Here is a 22269-nt window from a genome sequence, read left to right as displayed (position 1 = left end):
ACAGACATATCTTAATAAAAAAAAAATATTTATTTAATTAATTGTAAATCTTCCATTGTAATACAGTTTCAAAAAGGCAAACACAATCAACAACTACTAATTAAGTTGAGAGACACCAGACTGAAATCAAAGTCTGTAAATTAGTGACATCAGTCTTATTAATTATTAACTATTATAAATAGACGTCACTATACATGACCATGCTTAAATTTATTTTAATTAGGCAATAAGTTAAATGGTCAGAAAAAAATTAAATCTTGGTCAGAATTGTATTAATAGCCTGGTCATAATTATATTATTCAGGACCAGAATAAATAACAAATGGTTAGAATAAAAATAGCATACGGTCAGAATAAAAATATAGGATGATCATGTGAATTGAAAAAAATATTTGTAAATATAAATAAGCAATAAATTATTTATTTTATAAATATCTTATAAAATATCTCGTTCGCACCAAAACTGTTCGAGTGAGTGAACGTTGATTAAAACAGTGAACACCCCATGAATAACTCTTAACAAATCAATTTAATTGTATGTACGCGAAAGTATTCAGCGTTGTCAAATGTCAACATAGCAAGCCAAGCGGCAGCGGAGAGCGCGCTTGGCTTGCTATGTTGACATTTGACAATGTTGCGAGCCTAACCAAACACATGGGCCCTAAAACACCATGATGATGATAATGAACTGCCGACATGCGAATGACAGATCGACTAGTTGTACCAAACTTCAGCGTTACAGCAATAACAATACTATACGATAACACTATTGTCAACTGAAAAAATGATTTTGACACATCTATCAAAATAAATTGTAACCATTTAATATAAACTCCGAGCAATTAATATAAATTCTGACCGTCTAATATATATTCTGGCTACTTATATTCTGACCTTTTTTTTAGACAACAAAATTTATTAGACATTGAAAAGGATCGCTAGAGGGCATCACGGATACTACCGGTGAAGGATTGTATGGTTTCCTTATAGAAAAATTGGCAAACTATGAATTAAATGTTCAAAATATTAGGGGTCAGGGTTATGACAATGAATCTAATATGCTAGGTAAAAATATTGACCTTCAACAGCGCATATGATACATAAATTCAAGAACACTCTTTGTTATTTTTAATGCTCATACATTGATTTTAGTTGTAAGTGATGCTTTTCTGCTTCCACATATCAATGAAATGTTTTGAAGAAACATTTCAAATTTAACTCTCAAAAATCTTAATAGAAAAAGTAGAATTAAAACTATAAGGCCCTTACGTCTTAATGTAAAAAACATAATTAACAGTTTAGCAGAATTAATCAACGATCCTACCCAAAATATAAAAACAAAAAATATCACTCATTCATTAGAGCAAAAGATATCTTCTTTCAAATTTATACATTACATAATTAATTCGCATGATTTGCTTTCAAGGGTAGATATCGTTAGTAAAATGTTTCAAAACCCAAATATAAGCTTAGCCGAATGTGTCAATGCCCTTAAAAATCTTCAAATTTATATAATTCTATAACGAAATGATGAATGTTTCAATATATTTACTAGCGATGTCGTTACAAAGGCTGAGAAAATTAACACAACTTGAATTTCCTATAAATCGCCAAATTAAAAAGCTATATCACTTTTTCTACGAAGCCAAATCAAATTCGACTGCAGATCCCATGCAGTAATTTCAAATAAATTTTTATTTCAGGATTTTAGGTCAATGAGCAATTCCTTCAATCAATGAAAGTGAATCTTTATTTAGTTTTTTGTATAATTTTAAAAGAAATGGACAATGCTACTTTAGAGAAATATTGTACGAAGCTAGATGTAAAATTCCAGTCAGGCAAAACAAACATGTCAAAAAGAGATCTGGATGGTATCTAGTTATTTAATGAAATACTGTTTTACCGGAAAATTTATCCAGATTCCTCGTCATCGAACAATCCTTTACAAATATTACAAAATATCATAAAGGTAGATTTAGTAGCATGTTTCCCAAATTTTACCGTTGCCCTTAGCATTTTTCAACACTGCCAGTTTCCGTTGTCACTGGCGAAAGAAGTATTTTAAAACTCAAATTAATTCAAAATTATATCAGGAAAACCTAAGTAGTCTAGCAATAATATTCATTACACATAATTTAGCAGAAAGTATGGACTTACCAGAACTAATTGACAAATTCGCGTCTCTAAGAGCCAGAAGAGTATTTTTTAAAACATATATATTAATATTTTTTGTTTAATTGTATAGTATTTAAAAAAGATAAAAGAATTATTTTTGTATATTTAAATATTTAATAAATAATCTGAATTTTGTACAAATAATATGTTTTAAAATTAATATATTTGTGCGTCCTATCCTACATGAAATACAGTAGACCGGTAAATTGAGGACTATTTGGATGCCTGTCACTTTATGTGTGAGTGCTCCAAAGAGAAGATATTTCACTACACGCGCCTGATTCGTATATACGTATTGCAAAAAATTGTATGAGTATTTTCTAGTCACCCAAATAGCACGTCCCCAATTTACCAGAAAAATACGAGCCTTTTAATTATACATCCGTGAGATTAGAAAAATGTAGGAAAACCCAAGCTATGATAATCGATTTGAATTATAATTATATAATAATCACTGATTTCGATCTCTCAGATACGACATAAATAGAAATATAGGATACATACCATATTAAAGACTTCATGTATTAATCACCGATTTGTACTACTACACTAATGTGCTGAACTATCGGCTATTTAAAATTTTCTGAATCATGAATAACACTTTTTTGTCAAATAAATAAATTTTGGACTAAATAAATTGAGCTTGAAAACAAATATTTCTTGAAAAAACAGAAATAATTCAGACTTCTACTCTGTTCTGTATTTTGTTATTTATTTTATTGAATAAATGTAGAAAAATAAAAATAATCATCAGAATAACTTTTATATTTAGAAACAATACATATTTATACACATTTTATTATTAAAATAAATCGTTTTAACACATATTTGGAGTATTATTATGTTTATTTTTATTTTTTAAATATAAATGAATTATGCTGGCGAAGATTTTTTAAATGATAAATATTTTTTTACGTGGTCATCTATTTTTAAATTCATTATATAGCAGAGGTTATCAATTACATATATTGTGACCTGGTTTACAAAAGTAAAAGCTATGAAAAAAAATATTATTAATACTGGAAGCATATTCTTGCATTTACGGCTTCTCTTTCTCTTTTTCGCTTTCTTTTTCCTTTTCTTTTTCCTTTTCTTTTTCCTTATCTTCGTCTGAATTTTTCGATTCTTCATCATCAGATTCTTCTGCGTCTGAATCATCTTCATCATCATCATCTGCCGAGTAGCTCGAATCGCTATCGGCTTCTCCATAACCATAGCTTTCTGTAATGTTTTATAAATATAATTAATAAATATACATGCATATAAATAATTGTGTAATAAAAATCTTACTTTCTCCACCGTATTCATTGGTAGTACCAGAATAATATCCATAACCTTGATCGTTATCATCATCGTCTTCGCCCTCGGCGTGACCTTGCCGACCGAATTTATGGTTTCTCGCTAAAAAAATAATTAAACGATCAAACAATCATACAACTTAAATATTCAAATATTTACCAGGGCCAGATTAAAATAAAATGTTTACAGAAATATATCAAAAAAACATATCAAGAATAAATAGCAAATAAATAAATCAAGAGCCAGAAATATATTGTTATATATCGGATTTTAGGTCTCTGAATTTCCAAAATGTCTACTATTAATAGATATGATACTCTCTTTTTTAATTAGCATATAAGTTCATCCAGCCCTGATTTAAACATTCACTCACTCGACATGCTGAGATCTTTAGTTTGCGACGTTTCATAGTTGCATTTCGGACAAGGAATCGGTTTGTTTTTTTCATATTTGAAACCTTTCCTCTTGACATGATCGTCGCAGTAACACGTCTTACACTTCAGGCAGGAATACTGTCCAAGTTTGTTGCACGATTGACCTGCAATAACAATAAAAAATATGTTTAGAAATTAAAAATATAAATAAGTATATATAAAATATAATCACATTTGAAATTTTCAGATTCCAAGATTTGACACGAAGCTTGGTGTTCAAATTGATCGTCCTCGCATAGGAACTCGTCGCAAAATGAACATTTGAAAACGCGACCGCCATGATCCCATACACCTAAAATATAATATGCATTAAATACAATTACGAGATACATATATTTACAAAGTTCTAGAAATGTTTCTTTGCTATTTAATCGACATGCTCATTTAGTTTATTTCGTTTGATCGTTAGATATACTTCTGAAAAGTTGTAATAATCTTGAGGCCGTGTAAGACTAGTGTTATTAACAGGTTAAAAAAAATAGCACAAATGTCGATTCAGGTACATCATTTAAGGTTTTTTCGGGGGGAGGGGGCAAAAATAGGCCAATCAGTGATCGTTTTTTAATATTTCCATTAGTATTTCGTTAAATGACATACATTTTTCTGGCTAAATTCAAGGGGGTCCTTGTTTAGAATCCACGTCAAAAACAATAAAATTATGCCATCACCATCGCAGTGGAAACGCTAGGTTACCTAACGTTCATTTTTATAACAATATTATGATTTATACTAAGTAAGAATCGAATGAAGCATATCTAAACTGAATTTTGACCAATAGAAGAGCGCAAAAAACAATTATCTCCTCTCAGAAGTCAAAAATCCACGTCAAAAGCAATAAAATCGTGTCGGCACCGTCGCAATGGGAATAATGATATTACAAATTAAATGAGGAACATATAAACCTAATTTTGACCAATAGGAGAGCGCAAAAAACAATTATCCTTTCTCAGAAGTCAAAAATCAACATCAAAAACAATAAAATCGTGCCGCCGTCATTGCAGTGGCTAAATATTATTAATATTTAACATGGTCAGTGCCACCTCAGATGATAAGAGAAATCTTCCCCTTATCCAACAACAAGCTTAATGTAAAGCTGTACCCTGCAGTCACAAGGGGACGCCGAGGAATCCATCCCCAGCCGCAGCCTAAAATATCTGCGATACGAACCATATGTGTCTAAATATTATCTATAAGTCAAATTTGTAATAAATAAATAATTAAATAAAAAAAATACAAGCAAATTCTTAGAACTTTGTGAAAAATCTTAGTTGAAAAATCCATTTAAAAAAATGTTACATTGCATTTACCTCGCTCGCATTCTACGCACACAGCGTCAATCAAAGGACACGAGCACGCATGAGACGTGAGACACTTTCTTCCGTGACAGACCCAAGCTTCGCAGAAGTCGCAAATGGCACCCTATGTTGAAATATTTTTAATTAATACGATCCAAAGTCGTCTCGGTATCACAACACAGCTCATTTAAACTCACCACCATCCCGAGACCAGTGGTATAGACGCCGGCGTGCTTGACTACACAGTCGCCAGTCTTCAGCATGCACTTCATTTTGTTGCATTGTGCACAAACTGGCAATCTTTGAATGGTCTGACAAAAATAACAGAACGCTCTGCTCTTCTGCTTCCTGAAAAGGATCAGTGTCAGCTGTATCGGTTTGCTAATTTAATATGGGCGTTGGTTTAGAAAGTAATACTTGTGACATTTGTCGCATTCCATTTGGCCGTTGCAGGGGTGATCCGCAAGCGGCACGCGAGACCGAGCTTCGCGGATGTCCTTTTGACGCATCCGCTGCTTCTCCGCCTTCTTGCGCTGACCCGTTTTCTTTTTCGGCATTTTTCAACAAATTTACGACTACCGCACCGCAGACGCTTTATTGGTTAAGTGAGCTGTCACTTTCAGTGACGTTACCGGAACACTGTGCTGCAAGTAGAAAAAATATTGAAACAATTGAAAATTTAAATGAGCAATATATTTTTATACGTAATTTAGCTTTTACCAGAGGAGGGCAAGTTGACCAGTCAGTGGTCGTTTTATTAATATTTTGATTTCATTAAAATTCATAGTATTTTATTAAATGACATGCATTTTTCTAACCAAATTCAAAGGGATTTAAAATCCACGTGAATTGCGCTAAAATCGTACTGTCGCCATCATAATGAAAATGCTCAGTTATCTAGCGTTCATATTAGGACCTTCTATAACAATGTAACGACTTAAAATAAGTAAGAATCGAATTAGACATATCTAAACCTAATTTTGCCCAATAGGAAAGTTTAAAAAACAATTATATTTTCTCAGAAGTCAAAAATCTACACCAAAAGCAATAAAATCGCATCTCCGCCGCGGGAGCGCTCATTACCGAGCGTTCTCACTACAATAGCGCCAACACAGTTTTATTACTTTTGACGTGGATTTTTGACTTCTGAGAAGTGATAATTATTTTTACGCCCACCTATGGACAAAAACTCGGTTTGAATACACTTTTACCAGTACTCTCGTATCACAGATCCGTAGTAATATCGGTAAGGAAGGTTATAATATTTCTAAAACAGTGTAATATCAAAGTGCAGACAAACTATACAGCAATATGCAAGATGCGACGTCTGTCTGTACTTTATCTTCCGCAAATTTTCCACAAAGAGATAAGTTGGTTTTGTCTGTATTTTGGACTTGACCCAACGAAAGTTCTAAAACAATAATTACATAGTTAGAATTTTAATACGGTTGTGGTCAGAATTTATATTAAAATATCAGAATACATCAGTCAGAATATAAGCGACTAGAATACACATTGGATAGCCAAAACTTTTAATAATTTTGCCCATTGACTTTGCAATAAAATAATTGTTATAAATTTAAAACCATTTTTTTAAACTGCTTTTTATTTTACACAAATATGTTTATTGGATTTTGAGATACAGTTATTTTATGATTGACTAATTTACAAAATTAATAATCCGAAAAATGCTTGATCAGTGAACTACTCCTAATGCACACAGCGTACGAGTGGATATACAGATTTTTACAGATGGTCAGAATCATTTTTTCAGTTGGCAATGGTGTAATCGTATAGTGTCGTTATTGCTGTGACGCTTAAAATTGATATAATTGATCGATATGTCATTCACATAACGGCAGTTTAATATTAGTATCAAGGTGTTAATAGAATTAATTTGTTGGGCTCGCAACATTGTCAGATGTCAAGATAACAAACCAAGCGTTCTTTCTGTCGTTATTCTCGCTTCGTTTGTCGCTCTAAATACTATCGCGTCATACATACAATTAAATAAATACGTTGTGAGTTATTAATGGGGTGTTAATTATTTTGACTATCGTTCGCTTGCACTTAACCTGCAAGAACGTCATTTCAGATTTTTCTAATGATGTAGAAGAAGATTGGTTGATAGTTCATTTTCAATTTTTAAAAAGTCACTATGAAAAATTGTGAGTACCGAATCCAAAAACAGAGTGCTGTTAAAGGGAATACATTTTTAACCATTTCACCGCGAATGACATATAATCTATGGATGTAATCAATAAAATATAAATGTAAAGTTGCCATAAACTTTTTAAAATCAGTTTAAAAGTGCGAAATGACGTGCAGAAATACCAGTCACTGTCAAAGGGTTAAATAAAACAGTTGAAAATGTTGATAATTATATCGTTACGACCGAAATAAATTTTGTACACTGGCAACATTATATGAGCGTTTGAATTGAAAGCACAACGACGGATAGGACGCTATACACTTGTTGATTGTCAGTTAATATTTTTGTAAGTTAATTTAATACTTTATCTTTCAACTATATGATTATAAATATCACATTATCTTTTAACTATTACAGTGTTGTCTTACAAAGTGGGCTCACAATATTTAAAATGGAGAACAATAAAGGCGTCCATTTGGATGCTTCAACGATTGAAGCTTTGAAATTGCGAGCTCAAAGGTTAAGAGAGCAGAGAGAGGCTCGTCAAACCGCGAGACTTCAATTGGTGAATATTCATTTTGCTACTTATGTATTGCGCAAAATTTATTACTAAAGTATTGTTTTATTACAGTTAAAAAGCATGCATCTCCAGAAAGTTCCCACTGAGTCTATTTTCTTAAGCAGTCAATCGAAAAATAAGCCTATCGATCTTACCAAATCGAGAAAATCTATCATGCCTAAGGTCGATTCTGTTAAATCTCAACCAGGTGATATCAGTTTGCTTAGTAAGAACGAACAGCTCGATTCCAAAAACACATTCAACAATGTGTTAGCAAAATCCAGAAGAATCGAATACGCGTCAAAGTCGCGCCAGTCGATTTTTCCGAAACCTGAAGCGATTAAACCGAAAGTTACCCAAAAGGCACCCATTGTAAGTACAACCGTACCCGTAAAAACTGTCGATAAAAGAGTCAATTTGGCTGCCACGTCTGAGCGATTATCGAAACCAAAGACATTTGCTAAACCTAATGTTGCATCGCTTAATAAATCTTTGCCCAATAAGGCGATAAGCAACAGGAATGTAAATGAAAAGATTAATAATTCTTGCACAAACTACAACGTTTCTAAAACTACAAAATTTGTACCGAGAAAATCTGTTGCTCCACCGAGAAAGTCTGTTGCACCACCGAGAAAATCGATGGCTCCCGTTGTATCCAAACCGCATGTTAAAAATGATATTTTAAACAACGATAAAGTAAAATTTGAAGAAGCTAAAAAACTGAGACGGTCTCTATCTACAGTTCACTTTAAAAGACTCGGCGAAAACGCAGTTAAAGATTGCTTCAAAAGAACTTTGTCGCTCGGAAACATTAAGAATAAAGAGATTGAAGACGAACTACCAGAATTCCCACCTAAGAATTACGTATTATCTGTCGGTTCAGAGAAGAAAAAATCAGTCACTTTTTTTACTCCCATGCGGAAGAGTTCAACTCCAAACATGTGTTTGAACACACCGAAGCCTTCCGAGCTGAGGAAGCGTTTGAACGACTGGTTACAAAAGAGAGGCAAGTCGCTGAGTACTTTCCATCATCTGAAATGCTTCGGTTTGAAACATCACGAACCGCTTTCGGTCATTCCCGACGCGTTGAACGATGAAGAAAATAAAGAAAACGTCGAAATTAATGACGACGATTCCTTCAAAGAAAACTTCGTCGGAGAAGTTAATAATAAAGCGACCGGCTGGCGTCAACGCACGACTTCCGACAGCTCAGATTTAACACTATCTTCTCCGACTAAAACGCCTAACGGAAACATCCTGCAAGAGTTCACTCCTCGCGATAAATCGCAGAAAATCATCGAACCGTTGATCTCGGACGCATTGTACGATCTGAACCAATTGATCGTGGAGGAATATTCATGGCTGCAATGCGCAGAGTGGCTGCGTGCAATTGTGCGCGAATGCGGAGAGAACGTCAAGGATATACCGGCTTATTGGGAATGTAGAGCAGCTTTGGAGGAGAAGAGAGGAGATTTTGTGCGCACTGTAGATTGTTTCAACAACGCCTTGCAACGAGGAGCACAAGTAAATATAGATCGTACTTCTTCGCTAATTTAATTGCAATTAAGACTAATAAAATTATATTATTTTCAGCCGAAAAACGTTGAAGAATCTCTAGACAAATTACTCAATAAGTTCATGAAGTTGAATCTGGATCCCACAACCGATACTGAAAATGTAAAACACACCACTAAAAACTTATTAGACGTGAAGAATGTCTTCAAGTCTTTTTTGATCAAGTTTGCCATCAGACAGGCAGAAGAATGGTATTACTTTTACTACATTATGATTCAATATAATACTAAAAACTTGACATGATAAATAATTGTGTAGAAAATACTAAGCTTTGCTTCATTTAAAGATCCAATTCGTGGAGTATTTTAAAATTTTACCGAATCTGATTTTAACAATTTTAATAAGATTATTTTTTGCTAGCATTTAATTCATTAAGATTCATAGTATTTCATTAAATGATATTTTTCTGGCCAAATTTAAGGGTGTAGAATCAATGTCAAAAGCAATAAAATCCAACATTTTGTTTCGTTCAACGAAAAAATTCTGTGAATTTCGGTCATAGTAGATACAACCTATAAACATTCTATTCACAAATATTTTTCCTAGGCGTAAAAGCATTTATTTTGTTGAAAAGAAACATCTCATTAGATCATTATTATTGATGTGATGCATGAGAAACTGGGATCAAAACATGTAACGATGTATCGACTGGCAACAGTGTCAAAGTTAAACGATTGTGCGTTATCGCCGCGTAAATCGACTGTAAAGTGTTAAATATAAAAAACTATTGTAGAGGTCACAGAGTTTGATCATTACGAAACTGCATTCTAAATTTGACATTAAATAGTTAACTATTTAAAAAGTTATGATGGTTGAAAAAAATAAGCTTACGTTCTAATTTTCGCAAATAAGCCCGGCCACACTGCTGCATTTTTAGGAATAATTACCATATGCAATTGTTAAGCAAAAAAGGCCACGTCTACCAAATTCACATTTATTACCTTATTATAATGATATATTTAAAAAGTAAATACAAAATAAAATATAATATACCTTACATAAAATAAATTTAATCTTTTCCATCTGTGATTTAAATTGTATATCATTAAAAAATAATTGCTTCTAGTAAGTCAGCGATTTAGATTTGATTATTTTGAGCGTGGAAAATAAACACTCTTCAGCACACTAAACGTTTTAAAGAAAGTCAGTTGATTTTTTACGACTCCGACTCCACAGCCCTGCAAATTATACAATTAAAATTAACAACTCTAGTTGATAATCATATTTATTTGTTAACAGTGTCGATGGATCTAACATCAAGAAGAAGTACACTGCCACTCCAGTCCGACGTAGCTCCAGGATACCTCACATCAGTGACAAGTCTCAATTGCACACAAAGAAATTCTCTCCGCAAGTAAATCTGGAGAAGACCAACGGACATGTTATCAAAATTAAAACCCCCGATGTGCAAATAAAATCTACAACCAAAATTCAGCCGCCATCAGCCAGAAAACACCTCGTACAGCTGTGCGATTCCCTAAGAAACGTAGATGACGATATTAAACAAACGTTGGTATTCGTCCCCAACAAAGCCCTTAATTTTAATGATTGCATGTAATACTTTAATTTTTTGTGTAATTATCATTTTCTCTCATACTAATTGATATAGAATATCATGTTTTATTTTAAATAATATTAATCATTTTTATTATACTAACCCAGTATACAGTAAAAAATAAAAATATTTATTAATAAAAATAAATTTACTTTTATTATTATTATTTACTGTAAATCTTCCGTTGCAAGATGCTTTACAATAGGGTAAATACAATCAAGAACTTCTAAGTAAATAATGAGATATCGGACTGGAATCAAAGTTTATAAATTAGTGACATCTATTTTATTTATTATAAACAATTATTATAGGTTAAAATCAATCAATTTTATTTTAATTATTCATCTGTGAGATTAGGCAAATCTATGAAAACCAATTATAATTATATAATAATCACTGGTTTCGATTTCCCATAAAATTGTATTTACTCGCTTTATTGAATCACATTTACTTTTTACAAATAATTACTTGGCAGATTTCCCCAATGAGTTTGATGGTATTTATAAAAAATAATTCATACATACTTATTGTATAAATCAGATTATATGCAAACACATATATTCTTAGTATTATATTGCAATACAAATGTGCACGTTATTATGTCTGACAATCTCGTTGAGAAGCTGAATTTTTGGGCGCAACTGAAAATCGTCAACAACTGACGGATTATCGACACCCAGGGCAGGTGGGGTCATTTCATTAGACCAAGTCAAAAGTACAAACTAAGCCAACTCATCTCTTAGAAGAAAATAAGCGGAAGAAGTACAGACAGACGTCACGTCTCGCATATTGCACCATGGTTTGTTTGCACTTCGATATTATACTATGTTTTAAAATATAATAGCTTTTCTTACCGATATTATTACGGACTTAAAGTATTGGTCCAAGTATGTTCAAACCGTATTTTGGTCAATAGGAGGGCGCAAAAACAATTATCAATTCTCAAAAGTCAAAAGCAATAAGCTCGTGTTGGCGCCGTTGCAGTGGGAACGCTCGGGGTCGAGCTAAAAACTAAATTAGAATAAAAGTAAATATATGATTATTAATTATAAAGATGTGCTTGATAATAATACAAAAATAATTATTAACATATATATTTATGTATTTAATTATAAAAATATAATTTTAAAAATACATTTTAAAGAACGCTGTACATATATAATAATAATAAATATGTATGTATATCGTCTTGGATGAGAAATATGTTAATGTAAATATAAAAATATAATAACAATAAACAATAGTGTTATATTACCTTGTATTAATTATTGTGCAACAATGAATCAGATATTATATATGTTAAAGAATCAGAAAAGACGATGGAAAAAATACACAATGGAGCAATGAGAATAGGATCGTTTAATTGTAATCGCGACATCCCCGGATTGCAATTTTGGCTTCCCCGTACGTAATTACGCTGTGTTTACACTTATATACCCATTTGAAGTCAGGGAAGGGTCTGACCAATTCGATGCTTCGGAGCTAAAACAGACTATGTTATTTTCTGTTACGTACCTATTAATCCCTTCCACCCTATGCACATCATATAATGGGCAGCTGAGTCACCAGCGCGAAATCCATTAAATAATGCGCTTGTAAAACCGCATATATTTTAACGAAACCGGAAGGAGATACTAATACCGTATAAGCTTAAAAACCATTTTAAGTTAGTAGTAAACGTTTTCATTATTACTATTATTTTACCGGACGGATGATGATGGTTGTCAATTAGACACAGATTTGGCCGCTGCAGTTGTATTTATTTAATATATAATAATAAGTTAAAAGTTGTATTGAACTTTAGGATGCGAGAGATCAGCCGGCGAGGCACCACCGGTCGTAGTCTTCACTTCAAGTTCTGCCAAAGAATATGTTGCCCTACGCCACCGTCACGCCAGTGTTACTATATTTCCGCCTAATTTTCGCCATAGTGAGTAAATAGGCACCCACATTATTATTATAATTTGTGGTACAATAATAAAACATAGAATTTAAAGCGAGTAAAGTTAAGGTCACAATAAAATTGTGGAAAATAAAAATATTTTACTATTTTTTTAATGACTATAAAGTGCTAATTTATTTACGATTATTTTAAATATCTCAGCTTAGTTTGCTAGCCAGATTAATCCAACATATTGTTTCAAAATGGCTACTATAAAAAAAATGTAACTCTTAAAAAACTCCTAGAGAAAAAAGTAGATAGGGCAAAACTATTACATAGAAAAAGTTATTGTAATTTTTAAGAAAAATGTTTTGTTTTTTTAATATATGCTACTTAATGGTTTTTAAAGGCACGGCAACAGTCCTAATTTTAATTAGATAATGCTTTTTTTTTAAAAGACTGAATATCACGGCTAAGTTTGTTTCTGGTTTCAATAAGCAGGTGCTAAAATTAAAAAAAATACAATATTTTCCACAAATTTAATTTTTTTAATTGGTAAAATTTTGACAAACGACATATAATGGTTACTAACAAATTTAGCTAAGCTATTTACAATGATTTAGTTTTTAAAAAGTTTTATGGTGATCTAATTAAGATTATCGCAGTTATTATGTCAAAAACCATATCTAGTAATTTTTAAAAGGGAAAATATACCGGAACTCACATATTTTTAATATGTAATTTAAAAAAAAAATTATTCAGTTCTTAACATAAATTTTTTTTTTTGTATTTAAGGCAAATATTCCAAAATCTCTTCCAATTGTCACCCGACAAATTTTCTCGACCCTTTCCTTCCTGTAGGTATATGTATGCATATGATCGATGTACTCCTCTGAGTAACCACAGAGCAACGTACTTTAAACTTTAAAGGTTCGAAAAGTTTCCGAGGTGGTCCAACAAATTTGATGAACAAGGTTCTGAAATTGTCTTAGTCTAAACGCAACTCTTGTCGGGGGTGGCAAATATAATTGGCTAAAATCCGCGTTCACATTCTGTTAAAATAATTTTTATATATTGTATAATGACCCGAATATATTGTATTTGTGCAATTTTTTATATGTATGTTTTTTCAATACAGATCTTATAAAATTTTAACTTTTTTCCTTAAATATTGGCAAATTGTAAATAAATTATACGAATTTTGGCAATAACAAGACGAAAAACGTCCATTTTCGATAAGGGGGCGGGGTGTAGTTTTGAAATCTGACGCACGCGACGGTGGCGCCACCACCTTAGCTGTTCGTCAGTCGCCGGCAGGCCGTCGTTCGGGTAGTGCGTGTGCGCGTCGTTCATTAGTTGCGGCAAACTTTCGGTTTTCGACAGACGTGCGACGGAAAAAAAAATGCCAACAGTGAGCAAAATCAGTGTTTAACCTTCGCCCGTGTCGCCACCTGTCAAAATGAGTGTCGTGTTGTCGCCGCTGGAGTTCACGGATTGTCTCACTGACAGTCCGTGGTTCCGCGTGAACCTGCACAACCACGAAGAGGAGTTGGACAGGACCAGCCAGCAGATCAAGAGGCTCATCAAGCAAGTCAAGGACCTGCTCCAAGCCGCGCAGAGTGAGTCGCCCCGCTAAACTTTTACAAACTATTTTGTATAGTCGCGCGCTCCACGGCGCGGCGGCCAAAACAAAAACAATAGACAATCGGTTTGTTGTCTATGCGCTTTTTTATTCGTTCAAATCGCTCCTTTTAAATCATAAAACGATTGCGCGACGATTTTTCGAAACTGCAATTGCATCATTACCTTTGCGTCTGCATAAATTGAAATGCGCAATTTCACGCAATTTTTATTTTTATTTATTGCAAAATGTCGAGCAATGTATTGATTAGTTTTCGCTTTGACCTATTTATTATTCTTTTTAATTTGGATCGACTTCTAATATAAATCTTATTAGAATTTATATTTTGTTTAGTTATATGTTCAACATATTAGTTAGAAATGAGACATGTTAATATTTAGTGATTTAGATTACATAATTACATATAAAGCTAATCACGCATCGATCGGCAGAATACGTTCTTCCGTTGTACTCTGCCTCGGTATTGTCTTATTGTATCGGCCCTCGCAGTACCCTCCCCTAACAATTTAGTTTTGCAAAATTCGAGACTATTATAGTATTAAACTAAAGCTTTTGTTGTTGTTGCTAGTATCTGTTGTAGAGATGAGAAACCGGATAAATTATTATTAAATCTTTAAGAAAATGTTCCAAAACAAAAATAAATATAAAATAAATGTTCAACTGTCTTTTTCAATTTAACCAACTGTAATATTTTTATTTGAATTTCAATAAAATTTCTTGCACTCATAATTTATAGAGCCGACTTTTAAATAACTAATTGATTAGTAGATATGGTACAACAATCTAATGGATGACCATTAGATTGTTGTAAATTCAAAATTATAGAATCAATTTAAATCGGGTTCGACCGAATTTTGTCTCATGATCAATCTTACCTAATCGCAAAAATATATTTTCGTTGCACATTACAGTGCGATCAAAAAAGCTGAACTACACTCTCAACAGCGATTTCTCAAATTTCAGTCAGTTCGTAAATGATAATATTTTTGTAAATACTTTTATGTTCAACTGTTATACAAAGATTGAATCATAAGACAATACTAAGAACTGGCTATCTGTAAACCACACGTCAATTCGCATTCAAAGAAAAATTAGACACATCCATAAATAATGTTTGAAATAATAAAACAAAAATATTTCAGTAACCAGATCCAGGTATATGATAAAATTTACTATACTAAAATATAGTATATATAGTTAGATTTTTAAATAATTGTGGCAAAATATAATGTTTGCTCCCAGCAAAATATGTATAATATATAGTAGCTACATATCACATTTAAAAATAATAAAATCTATTTTTATAAATCGAGTATTGACTTTGTGATAAATACATTACTATACAGTGTTATGCAAACTGTAAAAAAAATGCAATCAGTACTAATTTAATAATATTTTCTTTATAATTTGTATATATAATAAGCTTGAAATATATTTATCAGCTTATATACAGAAACGTACCTATGACTATATTACCATTTACCTAAAGGTATGATTTTTATTTATTATAGCATAAAATATGAATGGATTCAGCATATAAACTAAAATAATATTGACTTGATCAGCAGCTCTATAAAATATATACAAATTAGTTGTTTTGCTAAATTTCATGGTTTGGAAATGCATAGAAATTACACTATTTGCGCTTTTTATCGCAAACATAACAGAGAGTACATTTCTTATATACATATAACGTTATTTTTTTATCATAACATATTGATTAAATAAGACTAGATATTATATAGCTTACACTTTTGCTGATGTAACCTTATGAAGTCAGATGTTTAATTAAGAACATGGCTTATTAATTACAAAAAATACAGCAACTCTTGCTAAAAATTAAGGTTGTTCAACACCTTACACATTACAGTAAATATAACAATATGTTCTAATAATAGACACATTCATATTTGGTTCATTAACCCATTTGTTGCCTATCCAAAATCGATGTATTACATATAATAAAAAAAATTGTTTAGAAAAATGTCATTCATGCCTAAATAAAATACTCTACATCCCATTTAAAATATATCAGATTCTTTCTTGAACGATGATGTTAAATACGACGATTCTGGACCAAGTAGCAAAAGTCGATATATCTGATTTCGGCAACCAAAGGGTTAAAGAGATTAATCAATAATACCGAAGCTCGCTTACAAATCAGGGCTCAAATAAAAATACTGAATTTTCTAAATCTATTTAAATAGAAAAGCTATATATTCAGCTAATGTTTCTTTCAGAAACGATGAGTATTTTTAATACTAGTTGATCTAAGTGCATTTAACTCATTTAGTGCACCTTTTTAACCTCATCAAAATAGTTTAGAGAATCTTTTGCAGAAATATAGTATATTTTAAATATACAAATTCTGCATTTGTATATTTATTACTATTTTTTTGCTTACTTTTAGAGACAAATTATTGTCATAATAATTTATTAGTATTGAGGTATTGATTCTGGACCTATTTCTAAAAGCTTGCACATTCTTAAATTTAACTTTAATTAAACGATTTTTATGTAAAGTATGCGCTTGCAAATAAATCATGATTTTTTATATGTTTTAATTTGTATTGTTAATCGAAAGCCCTAAGTAATTTTCTGACAGTCGCTAAGAGACTGAGAGAGTACGCGATCTGCGTCGCGTCGCTTGGCACTCCATTGGGACTGTCCTGTTCGGCCCTGCCGCCGTCACATAAATTAATTTTATCTCGCTAATTCACTTGTATTTGACTATAGTTACATACAATTGGAGGTTTATCTTCAAAACAATAATTAATTGAATAAACTATTTTTAACTACATTTAAATGTTATGAAAAATAACTATTATTTTACATGCGCGTGTTTAACTCTCTGCCATAAATCTTGTGAATTTATTTATAATGACCTGAGACTGAGGCTTTGAAAATGTCAATAAATCAATTACATTAACAACGGCTCTAATTTCTGTTGACACTTGACAATCCAGATTTGGATATAACGATGTAATAGCTTTTATAAAAATATATTATCAATTTAAAATAGAGGGGTTATTTTAATCGCTCTTCGGATGCCTCCCCTCGTTTTCTATTAATTCGATTAGTTAATGGACAAATTTGTGCTGTTATGTCTACACAATCGCTGACCTTGCATTTCCATCTCCGTACGCTTCTGCTTACACAGCGGCGGAAGAACGGGTGTGTTGCATTTGTCGGTACATATTGACATTTAATTAGCGAATGTCGTAAGCAGTAAGTAATCGATTAATGTTTAAAATGTTTTTTTTTCGATCGTCGTTCGTGACGTCGGTCATTGAGATATTTCCCGAGTTTTCATGGCGAGCCCTCGAGTCTTGCACGCGATTTTCACAGTGGAGTAATGCGGCGGGTGCTATGGCAACAAATTCGCAACAATTGTCTTGGCGTAACGAAGACGGACGACAAGTTTGCCACATATTCATTTTAATCTGAATACAAAATATAATAATAATATTCTTCGTCGTTGAACGACGACGACAATCGTACGCGCTGTGCATTTTTTTAAATATTTTCATCCCCCGTTTTTATGTTTTCACTTTTGTTCTATTAGATTATATATTTATATATGTACATATATATACATATACAAATTAGATTAGTGCACGAGTACATGACCGACGTTCGTGGCGTGACGGTCGCTTTCCTGTTCCGTCCTCACGATCGAACGAATTGTTCCGAGTGCATTGTTCGCATTTCCGGTCGCATCTGCAGTTCCGTTTTTGATCCGAAGTGATGAAATGGATTAGATTTTTGCTTAGTTTCTTTATAGTTTTCTTTCAAAACACGACATATTTTATATATATTTCTTACTATTCCTCTAATCGTAAACCAGAAAAATAAAAAAAAACCTACATCCTAAATTAAAAAAGCTTCAGATTAAAATGAAACACATGTATCTAGTTTGAAACTAGAATTTATAAACTTTGTCTGAAAAATTGCCCGTGAAAATCTTATTTTTTTTAATAAGTTTATATTAAAACAAATTATGAAATTCAAATTTACGTTTGGATTTATTACAAAAATTTCTGGACAAATTCTTCTCAAAAAAATCATATCAAGAATATATTTATAAAAAAAAACTAAAAACTGACATCAATTAATGAATCCGAACTAAACTAGTTATTTTGCCTTTTTTATACATACTAAAAAAATAGAAGAAGTGGAACATTGCCTTCAAAAGCACCCTCTTTCTAGGAAATACTTTCACAATAAGCAATATTAATCAAAGGAACAGAGTGTATTTTTTTGATGCATACGGTTGCTAAGTAAAATAAATCAACTTAATATTGTTATTGGTTCGAGATTATTTTATACAATATCAGTAACTGTCAGGAATGTCATTTGGAGGAGAGACAAGTGGCGGCATTTGTCCCCCCCCCTCCCTTGAATTTGAATGATGCCAGATAAATGAATTCAATGAAATACTATGAAACTTATACCTGAAATACATACATCAACCCTTAAAAAAACGACCACTGACTGACTAACTTTTGCCCCCCCCCCCCTTGAAAAAGCTGAAATGCCGTTCCAGATTTTAAACCAGAAATTCTCGAGTTATTCCGCTAAAAAATCTATCACGAAAATATTTTTTTAAATATGTCATTTCAGTGAAATTAAATCGGAATACGTTTTCATTGGTAGATTTTTACCAGTGAAAATATCATTTATCTGACAAGTGCTAGTAAAATTATATGATTTCAACTTTTCTATATGTAGTAATATATACATTTGCATACTTATCATTATTTATTTACATGCAATGTATAAATTTTACAGTGAATGTGTAGGTTTATTGTACGCCCACTTTCGCCGCGATTTAGAGATGTAATTGATTTTTTTTAATTTAAAATTTATGGTAACTTTAAGTAGCCTTGCACTTGTCATTTCGCATTCAACATGTTTGTCAACGTAGTTTGTGTGTGTAAAATCATCAAATGGCAATTTGAGTTTGTTTTTAGCTAATCATTCGTAATGTACTATTGTCACGTACGGTATGCACTTTTCGGCATAACAAAAGCCTCTGCATTTTTATTGTGCTTTTAATGTGTACTATGCGATATGTTTTTTCTTAAAATCAATGCATCAATTTTATTAAAATCTTTGTACCTACCGATGGTTTTTCGATAGATTACACAAAGTAATTTGCAAAGATTATGCAGACGTTAGTTGGCAACACCACACATATTATATTTTTCATAAAAATGTCTTAATCATTTCGTAGCACGCTCACAGGACGATCGTTAACTAATCTCGCTTACTACGACATATTACAATGTGGGAAAATAGTAATTACGTGGAATTATGGTCGCGTTGAAAATGCACCGTCAAACGTAAAAATAAACACGTCAGTACAACGTATGCACGCACAACGTGAATCACGGACGACGGTCATGGTCGCATCGGCCGCACACAATTCAAGTTTTACGATTTGCCGTTTTTATTGCATTGCCAATGTGATATGTCGGCATATATTTAAACACAAAGAATCGATTGTAGATAAATGTGGGGCAGTGCATTTTTAGAATTTGCGAATGCAGCGAGGGCAACATGCAACTAACAACATCTTTATAAAGGCCTAACAGCTCAGGGTTATCGTGACGTCACGAGTGTTAGGGTACCGAGAATGAAACTATAAAATTCGGAGGTAATTGTACGCGTTTTTCTCTCAACCTTCGATTATTAACTAGTAGACCAATAACGTGTTTTTTTCATGGTTACTGTTGTGCGTTTCAAAGGCGGTGACAAAATCCAGATCGACGTTGTCTATACTGACTTTCAAAAAGCATTCGGATAAGTTTGCAGTGGGAACGCTCGTTACCAAGCGTTCCCACTCCGACACGATTTTATTGCTTTTGACGCGAATTTTTACCTTCTGAGAAGTGATCATTTTTTTGCGCTCTCCCATTGACCAAAATTCGGTTTGAAAATACTTTAATCAGCTATCTTATATTAAAAGTCCATAATAATATCGGTAAGGATAACTATCATATTTTTAAAACATAGTGTAATATCAAAATGCAGACAAACTGTGGAGCAATATGTGAGATACGATGTCTGTTTGTACTTATTCTTTCGCTTATTTTTCCCTGAGAGATGAGTTGGCTTAGTTTGTATTTTGTACTCGAACTAATGATAGTTCTAAACCTATAATTAGTTTTTGAACTTGCATTAGGTTAGGTTTGGGTTTGAACAGCAAATGGACGTTTCGCAACTATCAAATTGAGCTTCATAGACATTTTAGAGCAGCATATTAACAGTTAAATTATATTTTCGCTAGTAGAGATATATATCTACTGGTGTATTTGTACTTTTTTGTTGTTGATAATATAACTTTACCAAAAAATACACATTCGCTGTAACATTTATCCATCGGATGTAAATCCATACTTTCATAACTAGCACCTGCCAGATTATTTTATATTTTTTACTATAAATGTATTCCGACATGATTTTATTGAAATGACATATTAAAAAAAATATTTTCGGGATAGATTCGAGACTGTTTTTTCTAGATTTTATTTTAGGAATAAGCAAAGGACACTGAATGTATTATTTATTTATTTCGCTGCATTAAATCTAGTTGTCAAATTACCGATTGTTGTTGATTTTTCGTGATTACTTTGCTTCTTCCTTAGGTATTCGATCTGAATTTTCAGATCGAGTACCTAAATTTACTGCTACTAATTTACATAGTTCTAAAAGCAATAAAATCAACAAACAAATTTGCAAACAAATTTTAACACAAACCGTTTATTGTGAAAGTACTACCTAGAAAGTGGGTGCATTTGAAGGCAATGTTCCGCTCTTTTTATTTCTTGTATAATATGTATACAAAAAGGGCTAAAGGAGCTTATACCTGAAATACATCATTATATAGATACATCTCAAACAACTGTAGTTTAGTTCAGATTCATTATTTAAATTCGGTCTTTTTTTATAAATATATTCTTGCTATAATATTTTCCAGAATTGGAACCCGGAAATTTGTTCTCTCCCCCCCCCTTCCTCTCAAAAGGTCCATATGTACTTGCAGTTTTACGTACGATAAAACAATATATGGAGGTTATAAACAGCTTTGAATGCAGAACGTCGCGTCTGCTCTAAAAGTGACCAGCGAACAAATACGCAATTAGTTAACAATAATTTATTATATACGAACTTGTATATACTAAAATTCGTAATAAAAAAACTATATGCTTGGTAATGTATAATTTTAAACAATAACAGAGCGAAGCATAACCCTAAGCTCTTAATAAAATGATACAGCACTGGAATATAGGATATTTTTCTGGATTTTCTCAATCATGACTCGCAGCGGTTCTGAATTAAGGATCATGTTTCAAGATTGCTATGGATTAAAATATAATATAGGTCGCGATTATCAAAGTGAAACGCATTTTATAACAATGCCAAGCATCTTAGAAGGCTCAAACTTGATTGAAATAACATTGTACTTTGACTGGTAATGAGAAAAATAAAGTGTGTTCAATATATTATATTTATTATTTTAGCTTAGCATTTACTATATGTTTTTACTCCAAATTTATCTCTGGCAGCATTGACATTGCTTTCTTCGAGTTCAACATTTACGATATTGTTATGTATTATCTCTATTATTTTATGAACAATTATAAGTGAATGTTACCAAACAATCTCTCATCGGCTATTAGCTCACGACTCGGCGGTT

At 32.1% G+C, this 22269-nt stretch overlaps 3 protein-coding genes across 4 annotated transcripts in view; 2 read left to right on the top strand and 1 right to left on the bottom strand.

Annotated features, from left to right (window-relative positions):
• Positions 1-2920: 2920 nt before the first annotated feature.
• On the bottom strand, positions 2921-5826 carry Noa36 (zinc finger protein 330 homolog Noa36). The gene is made up of 7 exons (XM_088193875.1): positions 5620-5826; positions 5400-5550; positions 5215-5326; positions 4080-4199; positions 3847-4011; positions 3465-3575; positions 2921-3395 (listed from the first exon to the last, which is right to left on the bottom strand). Exons 1-7 carry the CDS (start codon positions 5757-5759, stop codon positions 3214-3216), a joined length of 981 nt encoding a protein of 326 aa, XP_088050001.1. The 5' UTR covers positions 5760-5826; the 3' UTR covers positions 2921-3213.
• Positions 5827-7565: 1739 nt separating this feature from the next.
• On the top strand, positions 7566-11190 carry LOC148231326 (uncharacterized). Its single transcript, XM_088194167.1, has 5 exons — positions 7566-7700; positions 7772-7919; positions 7986-9437; positions 9507-9679; positions 10728-11190. The coding sequence occupies exons 2-5, from the start codon at positions 7806-7808 to the stop codon at positions 11044-11046; spliced, it is 2058 nt and encodes a 685-aa protein (XP_088050293.1). The 5' UTR covers positions 7566-7700; positions 7772-7805; the 3' UTR covers positions 11047-11190.
• A 3040-nt stretch (positions 11191-14230) lies between these two features.
• Graf (GTPase regulator associated with FAK) overlaps positions 14231-22269 on the top strand; it is a 102202-nt gene continuing 94163 nt past the window's right edge. For both annotated transcript variants that reach the window (XM_088193801.1, XM_088193800.1), the window contains exon 1: positions 14231-14544. In XM_088193801.1, the coding sequence (XP_088049927.1) occupies positions 14385-14544 (160 nt within the window). In that variant the 5' untranslated portion in view covers positions 14231-14384. The remainder of the gene's footprint in view (positions 14545-22269) is intronic.

The sequence above is a fragment of the Plectrocnemia conspersa genome, unplaced genomic scaffold (genome assembly GCF_051122295.1).
Source record: "Plectrocnemia conspersa isolate PC_06_02 unplaced genomic scaffold, ASM5112229v1 ptg000010l, whole genome shotgun sequence".
Lineage (NCBI taxonomy): Eukaryota > Metazoa > Arthropoda > Insecta > Trichoptera > Polycentropodidae > Plectrocnemia > Plectrocnemia conspersa.
This window is presented reverse-complemented; position numbering and strand designations above follow the sequence as displayed.